This window comes from Sebastes fasciatus, chromosome 21 (genome assembly GCF_043250625.1).
Source record: "Sebastes fasciatus isolate fSebFas1 chromosome 21, fSebFas1.pri, whole genome shotgun sequence".
Lineage (NCBI taxonomy): Eukaryota > Metazoa > Chordata > Actinopteri > Perciformes > Sebastidae > Sebastes > Sebastes fasciatus.
In genome coordinates, this window is record NC_133815.1 from 22,718,077 (window position 1) to 22,734,326 (window position 16,250).

Sequence of the window (16,250 nt, forward strand, 5' to 3'; positions counted from 1 at the left end):
CTGATAAATTAGTCAAAGTCACATCAATGCAGACATTATAGCATAATCACACTTCCGGTAAATTATTTCAAAATAAAACCATCAATGTACGCAGAGGTGTAGTTACTCATGTTCACCGCTGGAGGGCAGTGAATAGTCAGGGCAATGATTGGCCATAAGCAATAATAACATGACAATACAGAACATGTAATGTGTAATTATTTAATGTTAGTGTTTGCAGGGATTATTTTGTACACAAAAAGGAAAAAAACACATCACAAAAATGTTTTTTTTAATATTTCCCATATTGCGTTGTTATATAGACTTTCTCTCAGCACCCGTAACTCTGACTGACTTCCTGCGACCCCTCCTGGGTTGGGAAGTGATGAGTGCATCTCTCTAGTCTGCAGCAGACCGACGGGTGTCCCACTAACTTGAATCGAGCGCTCTGACCGGGCACCGCCCACCACAGCACACAGCTTGCTGAGCTCTGCTGTCAATCATCTCCTACTGTCATAGCTACCAACATCAAACCTCAGCTCACAGCTAGCTAACAAGGTAGGACATGAAAGACTCCTCCTGACAGTATGTTTACATCCTTAGACATGAAGGCTTCATGAGCTAACGTTACTTCTTACTAACAGGAATGAGATGCTACCTCTGCTGTACTGTTCTTGCATCATGTGACCGAAACAACATAGTTAACGCTAACTAAGTTAACGTTAGAGAGCCGTTAATAACCGTTAGTCTTTAACAGCAAACACAGTGAGTTAACGTTAGAGAGCCGTTAATAACCGTTAGTCTTTGGGACTGCTGCTGTACTGTTAGCTAACGGAAGTAACGTTATGTAACGTTGGCAACAGCTCGGTCAGTTAGTTTTCGTTCCATTAACGTTACGTCAACTGACTAAATTGACTAACGTAACGTAACGTAACGTAACGTTAAGTCAGTTGTGTTTCTAATGAGCAGACCACATAATACAACGTGATTGGACATGTTAAAGCTTCAGCTAACGTTAGCCGTGTTTGGGCTGGTCTCATCCACACTGGAGAGCTAAACCTCCTCTGTATGTACAGCACCGTGCTACAGCTGAGCTACATGTTAATGAAGCTAAAGGAGACCCAATCATAAGATATCTTATATAAAGTGTGTTATACACGCTGTACACTCCTATTAACTGTTTATAAACACATGTATCTGCTCCACGTATTAAGGGCGTGTCAACTACCAAACTGTGGACATCTGTAAGTTGAGTTAAAGTTAGTTAAACTGGACAAATAAACAATATTAACGTGTATAAATAAGCAGGGGGATGGATCAAGTGTCTCACTAAACACAGATGCTGCTCCCAGTATTAGTCATAGCTCAGTCATAACTAGGAGTGACTGTGGGTGTGGTTTATTAAATGTTTCCTTCCATTATTGTAAGACTGTTTATCTGTATTTCTGTATGTCCTGTCTGTATGTAACCCAAATACCTCATATTATCTATTTATCTGCATCTCCTGCACCCTTTTTCTGCTTTTAGTGTATGGAATAGCACAAATAAAAGCTGCTGATTTGTAAGTTAATGTAATATATATAACATCACACATCACACAATTCAGTTTTATGTTACCTTTTCTCATTTTTATTTTATTTTATTTATCTAGTTTTTGTGACTTTTGTTCACGACAGCTGCTCCTATACTGCCCCTACCTGCTAATTGCTCTTCACATTAATGCACCAGCACCCTGCCCAGCTGTGCTATTGACAGCTCATGCTGATGATCAATGAAATCAAAGGAAGGCTAGAGAGAAGGCAGGCACACTTTAGTGTTAGCAAGCATGGTCCCAAACATGGCTAAGACTGGCTTCTATTCTTGTAACATTGTCATTGCAGGGAAACAGCGTGGCCCTCGTCCAGAGCGTCCTGGCAGAGCTGCCTGATCAAGTGTCCTCCTTCTTCAATTCTTTCAAGCGGAAACCCCCTAATCTATTCAGTGTTCCTGACCCATCCTAGAAAGGTGGGTTAAAGCAACCCAAATACCTCATATTAACTATTTATCTGCATCTCCTGCACCCTTTTTCTGCTTTTAGTGTATGGAATGGCACAAATGAAAGCCAAGAAATGCATGTGGCTATATATAGAGTTAATAATAGTGCATGTAACACCTGCAAGAATATGTTAATAATGTTGGCTTTGTTGATTAAATGCCATTATTTCTCTTTCTTCTCCCTGTATTACCTCCTCTCTGTTGTTACGTTGCACAATCTCTCAGTACTATAAACCATATTTCTTAAGAGACACGTTTAGCGTCTTAATCTTCAAATCATCTGAGACAGCAGTGGGCTCATATAGTGCCTGGTGTGTTTTCTGTCCGTCCAGGCAGTGAGCTGGGAAAGGCTGGACAGGTTGTGTCAGCACCACCACCATCACACTGATGAGACACTGTTCCTCCTAGTTGCCTCTGTACATGCAAGCAGAGTTTAACTAATGTATAAGATGGTGTAATTCTGAGCGTGATGTTAAATTAAGTACTAAGTTTGAGCCTGATACTGAGTGTTTAATGGAGCATGGTGACTGAAATAGAGGGAACGTGTGTACCCATAAAAAGTGTAATCCCTGTTACAGCTATTGTAACACATGATTAAATAGATATACAAGCATCTAATGCACCCTACTGTGAAAGGAATCAGTCAGTTCGTGTGAGTGAGTGAGTGTGTGTGTGTGTCTGTCCTCCAGGCTGAGATGGCAGAAGTTGGAGCCCCGGAGCCAAAGGTCACCGACTGTGTGACCAAGGTGGCACTGAGCATCTCCTGTGAGAACCTGCTGGACATGGATGCCTTCTCCAAGTCTGATCCTCAGTGTGTGCTTCTCATGAACAGCTCAGGGCCTCACTGGTCTGAGGTAAGTTGGCTGCAAGGTTGATCTAAAAGGCCAGTATTATACTCATCCATAACAATTTTAAATATATTTCCAGTATTGAGAGTCATTTGCCTACTGTATTTGCCTTCACTTTGGAAATATCAGTACCTGCTGTGAGTCTGTCTGACTCACCTGTGAGTCTGTCTGACTCACAGGTGCAGTTTGCGTTGGTTCAGGGGGCTCACTGAACCTCCTAGAAATGCATCTTATATATTTTATAATAACGCAGAACTAATATTTTTTTGTAATGATGAATAATATCGACATTGTTGTGTCTTCTTATTGACTGAATAAGAAACCAACAAGATAAGAAGATAGATTTGTGGTCTTTTATTTTCTTATAGCATAATAACATCGGACACTCTGTCCACACATCGTTGAATATGCACTTTCTGTTACGCCATGTAAACAAGCCACGTACCTATCAGCTGTGCGGTCAAGATCAGACTGGAGACGTAGCCACTTAAAAGATGCGTGAGTAGTAAGTGATATCTTCCGATGTTTGTGTTTTTTTAAACAGAAAACACTGGTTTTATACTGCAATATTTACTGAAAATGACATACAATACAGCCAACAGTAGCCTATGTAAACTTTCAGGCGATCTCCTGGTGATCTCCATCCAGCCTGCTGCCTCCTTATTTAGGCGTTTGTAGTGAAATGAGGAGATAACGTACAGATAACTCCTCATTTTAACTTCACCAATCAGCCGTTCCTCATCCGTTGAGGCACTTTCAAAGTGAGCGACAGGAATAAATAGAAACAGGGCATCTGATACAGTATGTAGGCTACACGCATCCCAAAACATTAGGCCTTTCCGCGTTGCACACATTACATTCCCTCTAGATTTTTTTTGTGAACTCCCAACCTTAAAGTTCAAACTGCGCCTATGGTCTTGACTCTGAAACTTTTATCTTTGTTAGATTGGGCGGACAGAGAAAATCATGAACTGCCTCAATCCCAAGTTTTCCAAGACGTTTGTCATCGACTACTACTTTGAGATGGTGCAGAAGTTGAGGTTTGAATTGTACGACATTGACAGCGACAACTGCAGTCTGCAAGATGCTGACTTCCTGGGAGAACTGGAGTGTACCTTGGGACAGGTTAGCCCTCTTTGCTTACTACAAAAAGTCATCATCACAAATGCTTATTCATCATGCTTCTTTCTCCTCATCTATCATTTGAAGTGGTGTTAGGGCCGTGGGATTTCCAGTGATAGATAAGATAACTCTGTGATACAGTAAAGTGTTTTTCTGTCCAGGTTAATTGTGTCAATAGTCTGGTAATAGTTAATACTGTATATATTATTCCTATTTTTATATTTCCTTCTATTTAAATTGTTCATAAAATTTGTTTCACTTTTGTTTTGCTTTTTGCACAGTGTTGTACCTTGCCTTTTGTTTTTTACCGATGCTTCTTGTTTTTGCACTATCCCCTTTGCTGCTGTACACTGTAAATTTCCCCACTGTGGGACTAATAAAGGAGTATCTTCTCTTCTCTTCTCTTCTCTTCTCTTCTCTTCTCTTCTCTTCTCTTCTCTTCTCTTCTCTTCTCTTCTCTTCTCTTCTCTTCTCTTCTCTTCTCTTCTCTTCTCTTCTCTTAGGTTGTGTCCTCAAGGAAACTAACAAGACCACTTGTCATGAAGGACAAGTCGCCTGCAGGGAAAGGAACCATCACTGTGAGTTGCTTTCATTCAGACTGGCAATGACGTTTTGGATAATTAAGCGTATTTGATGTGTTCCTCCTTGAATGATGTATTTACACTTATTTGATATTTTTAACACAATGCTGTTTCATGTTTTGTAGATTTGTGCTGAAGAAAGAACAGACAACAGGGTGGTGGAATTTGAAGTTGCAGGTAGAAAACTGGATAAAAAGGTATTGATGGCTACTTCACATTTGTATTATTTTGAGGAATAATTAAAATATTGTAGATGATCTTACTGGAGTTAAACATTCTGAAGTTTTACTGGGGTCTTTGCTACTGGAGATGAGTTATTATTAATAAAAAAAAAACATTCTCTAATTTGTTATTTTCACTATATAAGTAACTACACTTCAGGGCTAAGGTGGCTTCAACAATGTGGAGACTACAAGACCTGTCAGTAATTTATTTGTTTCAGCTGCATATTATTTTTCTTACTCATTTCCAGGATTTCTTTGGCAAGTCCGACCCTTTCCTGGAATTCTACAAGCAGACAGAAACTGGATGGCAGCTCTCTCACAGGACAGAGGTACAGATATACTCGTTGTGTATCTTGCTATCTAGTCCAAGGATTCTTGGGCAGTGCATGGGCAAATAAAGTTACAACTAGAATGCGTATTGACAGTTTGAAGCTTATACAGTTAATGCATGTCAACTGTCAAAGTGTTTTTTAACCTGTGTTGTCACGCAGGTGGTGAAAAACACCTTAAACCCAGTATGGAGACCATTCCGAATCCCGCTGCAGTCACTCTGTGGAGGTGACGTGGAGAAATCTATAAAGGTACACACACACACACACACATTGGCTGTAAGGCTTTGTGACTGATGACACGACAGCCTTTTCTACTCTCCGTCTTCTTGCGCGCTGCATGTCCTCATGCAGGGTTGCTATTGGGAGGACATTTTACAATCCCTCCTGTCTCATCCTGGCTTTAGTAGTGTTACCAAATATGTCAAATGTGTCAGCTTCTCATTCAGTGATGGATTAGCTTTACTGAATGAATTACAATTTTCCAAAGTTCTTTTCTCTTCCATGCAGAAGCAAATCGAAGAAGCCTGTGAGATTTGGCAAAACTGACACAGGGAATGATACAAATGGGATAATCTCAAAGAATAGACCAAATGTATTTTACAGCTTGTCTCACGTTTTTTTTTTCCAGCCCATCTGAACATCAACAACTAAAAACAAACATTTTTGATCTCTGAAGCATTTTCATTTTGTCATGTAAAATCTAGGGATGCACTGAAACGACTTTCTAAGTCCTGATACCGATACCTGGCTTTGGATATCGACCGATCTGATACCAGTGTTTAATTAATAAACTGTATGCCTCACTGTATGGAAGTGACTGAGATCATTCATTTATGTGTAAGGCAACATCAGGCTTGAATTAAACATTGCTTTACTAAATTTGTAAAACAAAATGTACAAATAAATACATAGATATAAATTAACTGAATTGTTATTTATTATTAAATTAATAAATCGTACACCGACAACTTGATAAAAAAAATCTTCAAAATTAATAGGAATTACCATGAAGTGTAAACCTTTTGAATGCAGCAACAAATTAGTCAAAACTTAATTAAAATTCCAGTATATAATGTATATAGCATATAAATATAGAATTGAATTTAATAGATCGGCCCCATTGTCACTGATATTCGATCCAGCTATTTGAGTCAGTATCGGCTCAATATCCGATCCGGTATCGGTATCGGTGCATCCCTAGTACAATCACAGGAAGATTGAATCAAGGCCACAGTGGGAACCCTGCCTATGTTTTATTAATAGCCTCCTGTGCATATCTAAGGGTCTAATAATCTTGGTACAAATGAGGAAATGTATTTTAGCATTAGTTTATGTATGATGTTTTTTTTTGTTTCCATCCTCTAACCCTGTAAAAGCACACTTGTCAGGAAGAGATGCTTTCCAGTCTACGGTGCAAGTGAGTTTACTGCCTCCACCGTGAGTGTACTTCACGTGAAGGATGCAGTGTCTGCAACAGGACAGGCCATAGTCCTTGACACATCTATATCTATCTTAAAGGGCGCTTTCACAAGCCAACATTTAGTCCGTTTAAATCAAACTCTGGTGTAGTTCGTTTGGGAAGTTGTGAACGCGGTAATCATACTCTGTTGTCCGAGACCACCTCTCGCAAGCGGTCTCGTTTCCAAGTGAACCAAAACGCCGGCTGCCTGTGGGCATTTGTTGAGATGGACACAGGTAAACGACAGGTTAACATTTGTTTGAACAGTAGATCAGTGCCGAGTAAAAGTGAAAAAACTTTGACAGCAATATATGAAAATTCGGGATTCCCTGCATAGAGGTGGTAGCTCTTGAGACGAAAAAGATAAATTCGCTCCTTCGTACGCACCCTTCAACAAATGATTTTTTAAGTTTGGTCCGCTTTATTTTGTGCACTGTGAAACTGAAGCAGACTAAATAGAAAACGAACCAAAAGTATCAGTTTCACTCAGATTGGGACTAACCAAACGGACTATGGCTTGTGAAAGCGTCCAAAGAAATACGTTAACAATTTGAGGAGTTTGTCTCATTGGTCAACTTACCTGTTAAATGATTAGAGCATAGTCACCACAATCACCCTGCGTCCCTGGTTGAACATTGACTTTCAGTGGTCCATGTCGACAATATGATGAGATACTGATGCAGCATTCATTCAGAATGGATTGAACAAGAACATTGAAGCATTTGTAAAGCTAAATTATAAGTCAAGATATCCACCTAGGTCTGGTAGTTTTTTGACAGTCAACAAAATGTATTGTGAACTTGCTAATCTCCCTGTTTACATAGAATACATGAATCTTATGTGTGATAGAGCACCTTGATCTAACCTGGCTCCATCAGGTATTTCATGTTGTTAAAGCATATATAATATATGAATCTGTAGGCCATATGATGAAAAATAACTTATTTTCTGTCAGTGCTAATGGCCTACTATCATTCAGCATATTCATTATTTAAATTACCTGATAAATATAATATTATGTATCAACAGGTGAGTTGACCAACGGGACAATTTCCCAAAAGGTAGACGCTTTCCGTTAAGATGGATCCCTTTTTTTAGTTATCCATGAGCTTTCTTAGCTATTCATCTTGTAGACTGACCGTAGCTGTACTGGTCGCTCCATGTTGTGTCTAGACCTGTTATCTAGTCTTTTGCCTGTTCTCTCAACACTGAAGGTACTCAGAAGCTGCAGTGTGAAGGTGTGTCTTGCTCTAAAGGAGGTGATGGGACCTTTCCCCTTCAGTTTGTCAATTAGAAGGCTTGCGTGTGTGTGTTTCTGTTAGATTTTGAATATCAGGGTGTCGTCTCACATTTGAAGCTTCACCCCCAAAGCATGCTTTTTGTCTCATCTGCTTTGATTTTCACAAACTGATGATAGTTCATCGGGATTTTTTTTCTCAAGATAATTGACTGGATTTGTCTAATTTCTCCCAACTCTCTGTGTTTTCCAGGTAGATTGTTATGACTACAACAACAGCGGATCTCACGACTTTATTGGATCCTTTGAGACCACGCTCTCCCAAATACAGCAGGCATCACAAACCTATGCGGTGAGCTCCCTCTCTCTCTCTCTCTCTCTCTCTCTCCCTCTCTCTCTCTCTCTCTCTCTTTCGTCATTTTCCTGAAGAATAAACAAAAAAAGAGCTTCACTCCCACATTTTTTTTCTCATAACAAGCATTTTATGAAGCTTGACAGTGATGCTCCTGACACTTGTGTGCTGTGTTTTATGCTCCTCTCAGGCCGAGTTTGAATGCATCAATAGTAAGAAGAAACAGAAGAAGAAAGGATACAAAAACTCTGGGGTTATCGTCGTAAAACAATGCAAGGTACTGTGGTTTTCTATATACTGTATTTTTCTTTCTGAACTAGACCTGTGATTTTTCCCACTACCTGTATATCTAAAACATTGTATATAGATTTGTACAATATTTTTTTATCTTAACCTATCCCAACATGTTTTAACATTAAGATTATAAAGGTAAAAATACAGAAACCACTATAGTGCAGTACCTTACCATGTGTATTGTTTTCTTAATTTTTTGAACAGTTAAATGATTTTCTGTCACCAACATTAATTTTCAGATAGTGAAGGAGTACACTTTTCTGGATTACATAATGGGCGGCTGTCAGATTAACTTCACCGTGAGTACTAAACATTTTTGTGAATCTTTAAAGAAACAAAAAAGAAAATTGATCACAATGTTTATTGATGATTTGATGTGTTCATGAGACATTTATTATGATGTTGTGAAAGTATTATCTTATTTGATATTCTCTGTTTTTATCCATCTCCCCCCGGGGCAGATTGCCATCGACTTCACAGGCTCTAACGGGAATCCCAGCACTCCCCAGTCCCTCCACTATATCAACCCTCAGGGCTATAATGAATACCTGGCAGCTATCTGGGCTGTGGGTAATGTCATCCAGGACTATGACAGGTACATATAAATGATTATGTTGGTAAACAAAGTAGAGAAGCAATACACCATAAACCATTTAAACATAGCGGAGAGTTTTTCTTCCTATAGCAAATTAATCAGACAGAACCATTTAAAATATTTGAGGCAAAAACACCAACAGTGAATGTCAGGTTTTTGTGTCAGCCTGTCAGGATTCAATGAAGTCTGAATTAAATTCTGTCAGATTAACGTAAAGATTGCAACAGCACAAGATAAGACATGCAGAGAGAGAGAGAGTGAGAAGCACGTCTTGTACCATCTTCTAAGATCACTGTAATACATTTATTATTTCAATCATCATCACCTCTTAGGCACAAAATTTGTTTTTTAATCATTACAAATCATTCTATAAAAACAATTTTCGCCTTCCGGTGCATCCCAGGCAGAAGAAGTACAAACCTTATACAACTACAGTAATATTCAGAGCAGCACTCTCTCCTTCTATTTTCAGTTTAGTCATTCCAACTGCACGAATGAATAAATTAATTTCCAGCTAAAAGCTTTATGCAGCAGTTAATAGGAATTGAGAGAGTCAAAGTGAGAGGTCCCAACTTAACATCCTGGCAGTCAATGTTTGTGTACTATCGGATATTATAAACAGGCAACATAATTCACTTTCTAATAATGTTAAATGGTGAAATCCATGTGAAAATATATCAGTGTGTTCAATATGAGAAGCAAGTACGAGCATTCAGAGCATGCAGCTCTCTCTGTGAAAGCCCCGTCATGTCTGAATGAGCTGTAAGGAGCACTAACGTAAAAGTTACCCATATCTGAATAACAGAATGCCGTCACAAGGGCTTTAGTCTAATCCTTTGTATATGTAAATTTACGTGGACTATAACACCTTGTTTTGTTTCACTTCCTGTAGTGACAAGATGTTCCCTGCTTTTGGATTTGGAGCCCTGATCCCTCCATCATGGCAGGTGATTGTTTGTGTTAGTTAAAGGTGCTAAACGCGAAATTGAGAGCTTATCTATTGCTTGTAATGTGAACAAAGCACAGAGAAGCTCGGATTACAACACACACAGAGGGAGAGTGACTTCATTCTCTGCTCAGGTTGACATTACTCCACTATATCTTTACATAGCAAATAGTTGTTTGCTGCTACACTAATGCTCTGAATGTCAAATAGAGAACCTTTAAACATACCTGGTTATTTGTGTAGGCCTTTCTCTATGTGATCATGACATTGTCTAATACATGAAAAAGCTTGTCTTGGATCAATGTTATTCAGGTCATCTCAGATAAATTGGTGTGGGATCCAGATTAATAGTTGTTTGTGTTTGCAGGTCTCCCACGAGTTTCCCATCAACTTCAACCCATCAGATCCGTTTTGTGCAGGTGATAATAGACTGAAGCTAATGTGAACTCACTGCTGTGTGTTTAATGAGACAGAACGGGACACATAGGACATTTAGCTCTTCACAGATTTGGTTTGGCACAGTATGACATGAGATTGGCATTGTTTGCTCTTTCACGGAAAATGTGGCATGGGATGTTTCAAAGCATGCATGTAACTTCTGCAACACATACTGGAGAAATGATTGATCTATGGATTAGTGAATCAAATTTATTTACAACAATTTGTCAAGTCATTTATCAAGCAAAACTGGATTTGCAGCATGTTTCTGTTTTTTATTGTTGTAGATAGAATTAACAATTTATGAAAATATTAAGGCTGTCAGTCGATTAAAATATTTAATGATTAATTGCAAATTAAATCGCCCATTTTTTATCTGTTCAAAATGTACCTTAAAGGGGGATTTGTCAAGTATTTAATACTCTTATCAACATGGGAGTGGACAAATATGCTGCTTTATGCAAATGTATGTAACATACCATTAACAACACAAAACAATGACAAATATTGTCCAGAACCCCTCACAGGTACTGCATTTAGCATACAAAATATGCTCAGATCATAACATGGCAAACTGCAGCCCGACAGGCAACAACAGCTGTCAGCGTGTCAGTGTGCTGACTTGACTATGACTTGCCCCAAACTGCATGTGATTATCATAAAGTGGGCATGTCTGTAAAGGGGAGACTCGTGGGTACCCATAGAACCCATTTTCATTCACATCAGATGTCAAGGGACCCCTTTGAAAATGGCTATGCCAGTTTTTCCTTGCCAAAACTTAGCGTGCGTTTGGAGCGTTATTTAGCCTCCTTTGCGACAAGCTAGTATGACATGGTCGGTACTGGTTATTATGGTTATTATACTGGTACTGGTATTGGTTGAGGTTTTCTAGTTTCATATGATGCCAGTATCTTCACTCTAGCTTTAAAATTGAGCCCGCTACAACCTAAAAAGAACATGTTGCGTTAATGTGTTAAAGAAATAAGTGGCGTTAAAACGAATTTGCGTTAACACGTTATTATTGCGTTAACTTTGACAGCCCTAGAAAAGATCAATCATTTCTCTAACATGTTTGTTTCAACATTTCACCAGAAAAATGAATTGCTCAGCAGTTTGTCTTTGTCCCATAAATTGATCGCCATGCTGCAGTGTGATATCCATTTACAATCATGCTGCATTACATGGAAATATGTATAAAGTGATACTCAATATGTCCTGTACAACTTAGATCTGTTCACCGGTGTGTGTGTGTGTTTTTGTGTGTTTTAGGTATAGAGGGTGTGGTCCAAGCCTACCAGCAGTGTCTGCCCCAGGTGAAGCTTTACGGTCCCACAAACTTTTCCCCAATCATCAACCACGTAGCCCAATTTGGTTTGCAAGCCATGCAGCAGAAGAATGCCTCTGTGAGTTCCTGGAAGTCTAATATCCATCAAAATAGTATAATTGTGTCTGTTGTGTGCTAATGTTTGTTATTGTAGTTTTGGTTTGATCTCAATCAGTTCTTCTTTTCCACACAATACCAATCAGTGAGGGTGAAATCCATTCTGTTTTCTTGTGTCGTTCCCTCTTATGTCAATGTTTCATAGCAATACTTTGTTCTGCTGATCATCACCGACGGAGTGATCACAGACATGGATCAGACACGCAGTGCCATCGTCAACGCCTCTCGTCTGCCCATGTCGATCATCATTGTCGGAGTAGGGGGGGCAGACTTCGAAGCGATGGAGTTCCTGGATGGAGACGATGGAACTTTACGCTCTGCTACAGGCGAGGCTGCCATGCGGGACATTGTGCAGTTTGTGCCATTCAGGCAGTTCCAAAATGTAAGTTATATCGTAAAGCCTTTGTAGGCATGAACCACATAAGCTTCTTTAAAATCCTTAAATAATGCATACATCTTATTTCAGGCAGGCACTGCAGCCCTTGCCCAAAGCGTGCTGGCAGAGTTGCCTGACCAAGTGGCCTCCTTCTTCAATTTATTACACCTGAAGCCCCCCAGCGAACCCAGTCCTTCCTAGAAATGTAGGAGTACCCCCGGTGACTCACCGACCCTATTCCCCTCCTTCTCCTCCGCATTTGATCCAAAGCTACATGATTTTCACTAAAAGCATAATTTCACAACTTAGTTAGCTTAATTCACCACCCTGTTTTTTTTTCTCATAGTTTTTATATTCTTTCCAGTTCACAATATGTGGGACATTAGGTCATCGTGTACTGTAGGTCTATATGAGAGTGTCTGTCAGGATGTGGACATACTAAACCAAAAACTCTAACTCAAGAATGCTCATACAGGGGGATTACTTGCAGGACTTTGGTTGCGTCCGAAATTCTATACTAACCTGCTATTTAGTACGTTAAAACAGTGTGTCTGAAACGTTAGTACAAAACCAATAGTACAAGAATTGCATACTATTTCTGGTGAAATATTACAGTATGCAAGCACTGGACGCGATTGCCGGCATAAATATCCAACACTGCAATGTGGTAGTAACGACAACATTCATAACGCTTCAATTTAAGTGTATGTATAAGATTCCACTTTTCTATAGGCGGAATATCGTTTTTAAATTCACTCAGAGTTTACGATCCTTACAAATTATCGTTTGGTCACATGAGATTGGTATAGGTCAGGAGGCTCTCAAGAAGTGACGTTGTAATTACAGTTCAGTGCGTGCGAAAAGATACATACTACTGTTTATTCACACAAAAGCATGTTGAACGATAATACACATATTGAGTATGTAGTGTATAGTATGCGATTTCGGACGCAGCCTGTTTCTAGTCAGTGAGCAGAATCTTAGATCCTTAGAGCCAAGATTTAGTCCGGCACATAATGCTCCATAAAACTACAAAGACTGTTTTCCTGTCTTTGTGTGAAGCTAAACTAACCGGCCGTATATTTAATGTTCAGATAAGAGAGCAGTATTGATCTTCTCATCTAACTCTCTGCCAAAAAGTAATAAAACATATTTCCCATAATGTTAAAACTATTGCTTTAATGCTTTAAGTTCAAAGAATACATACCAATACCATTTATATGTTGTGGGAAGTATGTTGACATTATACTTTTATAATCTTACAGCAGCTAGTGTAGTCACTGACCTCATTAACATAACTCATTATTGTATGATATTTGGCAGTTCAACTGCTTGAATGATAAAAATTAATGTTTGCTTTTGCTAAATTGTTTTTTATTAGGCCTGTAACCATAGGAACATCTGTTGTGAGCATCCTTGGGCTAGTTTTTAGTTAATCATATTCTAACCAAAGAAACCTAAGCTGTTGCTGTAAGACTGGCAGCAGGATACGATGTTATTGTGAAACAGTAGAGTGTTGCCGCTGTCAGTGATGAAACATCACTCCGTTTGCACAAAAATGTGCAACGTTTATCTGCGTACTCCAACTGACATCAGGAAACATTCATATACTGATCATGCTTACATATTAATCACATCCATGTAATACTAATACACCTGTGGCTTCTCTCTGCAGCCCACTGCTTCTCTTATTTGGTTCTGTCTCTACTCCTTTTCTTTAGGGTCCTCAAGAAATGCTTGCTCAGAGCGTCTTGGCAGAAGTCCCAGGTCAGGTGACGAGCTTCTTCAATACCATGAAGTTGAAGCCCCCCCAGAGCGACACACCTCTACCTGACCCTTCAGCATCAGCACCTCCCAGTGATGTATCCTGAGGACCAACTTTTCTACTTAGTATACCACATGAGCATGCAACCTCCAGTCTGGTAATGCTGGTATGATTTGTAAATACTATGTACCAATAGTATAAAGCCATAGTACACTGATATTCATATATATCAAACATTTGTTAACCTGAACTTAACATAGATATTTAAAGTGACACTTACATATGACTTCATGTGACTCAAGTGCCAGGATTGTTAATATTTCTTATTTGATTGATCTGTACAATCCAAAGTATTAATTGAAACCAGTGTGACTTGACTTAAAGTCTTTGATTTTTGTGGTAAAAATGTAGGCAGCTAATCATCTCATTAGTCTGTCAGAATGTCTACATAAAAGGGCTAGACTACTTAATATGTTCTTCATGTATCCGCTAATATTTCCTCCAGTATCTCCATATCACAATGACTTGTTTGTTGTTTTTCACACTTTTAATGTTTCCCTGGGGAAATGAAGCATACAATTCCATTGAAATCATGGACCTCGGACAAAGCTATGCTATATCAAATACAATTCAGTAATGTTTACACAATGGATCCATACATGATGGATTAATATGTTTGCCTAAACGAATACCTTTTGTAGATTTTACACAACAAAAACAATTATCGCCCTTGCTGCTGTTTTGTACTTCAGTCAGTTTCTTTTTAGAAAAAAAAAAAATTCAGTTCCATATTTGATTTGACATACTATTTAGTGCTATGAGTGTTAAACAAGAAGAATCTCTAGAAGCTATTAATTATCAGTAAGCTTCATTTGTTAAAATGCATGTTTACACTAACGTACTCTAGAAGTTCACTCTGTCTTAAGAGGAGGTCGCAAAACTTCTCACTTTACTGACTGTTATGAAAATGATCTAATACATTTCACTTAGTGTATATGTAAATTTGATATACACCGATCACTGTGGCATTGCCTTATTATACTTGTCTTTGTCATGGACTTTGATTTTATCAATATTTTATGTAAATAGGATATGCAATGCAAGGAATAAAATCTAATTCAACCTACGTAATAGCCAGCTTCTACTGCAATATTTTTTATCTCAAATTATTATATCATTTGAAAGATTTTTTAAATGTTTGCTACTGCCTTCATGTCATGACATTAAAGGAATTCTGTATGCATTTTCACAAAGTAGTGATTCATATTCTCAACCAAATTGTTGTAACACTGGACTTTCTCTTAGGACGTGCGTCTGTTTTTAACACACACACACACACAACATCTATTGAGTAATACTGTAGTCATGATGCAGCTACACCTCCGTTTTATTGTGAATGACTTTAGTATACTATTACGTTTGACTTTACCCTTAGCTGATGGTTGTCATGAGTGTATAATCATGTGCCTCTGTGGCATGTAGCGGTCACAGCTACTACCCAGTCTCTTTTCAAAGCTTTGTTCTAAAGTAATCAAAAGGTTTGGTATGCTGTTATATTCTGACCTCATGCGGTAGAGCTGATGGTGAGATAAAAGCTTTTATTACTATGACTCCCCATGAGTATAAATACGGTAAATTCAGCAAAACAAAACAAAACTACACACAATGAATACTGGAGGGTAATGCATACTCTACCGCACTCTAAGGCAGACAAAATGTACAAAATCTTGGTTATCCCTTTTGAAATGAAACTGGTGACCCTCACATTAGACCTTCAGGAGTCTCCTGTCTGCCTTGATGCTTTTTGGAGTCAAGCGAGTGTATTTGAAATAAAATCCTGGTTGTTTACTGCCCTCTAGTCATCAGAAATTACCACAACATTATGTTACAGGCTTTTTTTCTTTTTTTCTTATTCATATTTTCAAATATTACAATACATTATACAGAGGAATATATATTTCTTTTGAGTACATTGAAAAAATATTTTAACATTTTGTATTTTTACATGACGCAACAATAAACATAAGAAAAGAAAACAGAAATTTTATGTTACAGGAATCATCAATTGTATTCAAAGTTATGTTCATACTAATGCTATAATAGTATTTGTATTATTAATGTGCACCTTGCTTTCACACAATATAAATAATATAAAGCCCTGGCTGCAACATATTCTCATAAACAGCTCTGCAATGCTATGAGTGCTTTTGCCCTCCAGTGGCCACAC

The 16,250-nt window shown here is 38.5% G+C and overlaps 1 protein-coding gene across 5 annotated transcripts; it reads left to right on the plus strand.

The window, feature by feature from the left end:
- The first annotated feature begins 341 nt into the window (after nucleotides 1-341).
- LOC141760029 (copine-3-like) lies at nucleotides 342-15,276 on the plus strand. 5 transcript variants are annotated; one of them, XM_074622650.1, is made up of 18 exons: nucleotides 437-537; nucleotides 2,346-2,429; nucleotides 2,703-2,867; nucleotides 3,807-3,986; nucleotides 4,487-4,561; nucleotides 4,690-4,761; nucleotides 5,037-5,117; nucleotides 5,280-5,369; nucleotides 8,070-8,168; nucleotides 8,359-8,445; nucleotides 8,702-8,761; nucleotides 8,924-9,057; nucleotides 9,950-10,004; nucleotides 10,371-10,422; nucleotides 11,711-11,844; nucleotides 12,028-12,264; nucleotides 12,349-12,463; nucleotides 13,980-15,276. In XM_074622650.1, exons 3-17 carry the CDS (start codon nucleotides 2,709-2,711, stop codon nucleotides 12,457-12,459), a joined length of 1,626 nt encoding a protein of 541 aa, XP_074478751.1. In that variant the 5' UTR covers nucleotides 437-537; nucleotides 2,346-2,429; nucleotides 2,703-2,708; the 3' UTR covers nucleotides 12,460-12,463; nucleotides 13,980-15,276. The 5 variants fall into 5 exon arrangements, with proteins under 5 accessions (XP_074478750.1, XP_074478752.1, XP_074478748.1 ...); XM_074622649.1 differs by lacking the exon at nucleotides 2,346-2,429 and having other exon boundaries at nucleotides 342-537; XM_074622651.1 differs by lacking the exon at nucleotides 2,346-2,429 and having other exon boundaries at nucleotides 403-537; nucleotides 12,349-12,478.
- Nucleotides 15,277-16,250: the final 974 nt, after the last annotated feature.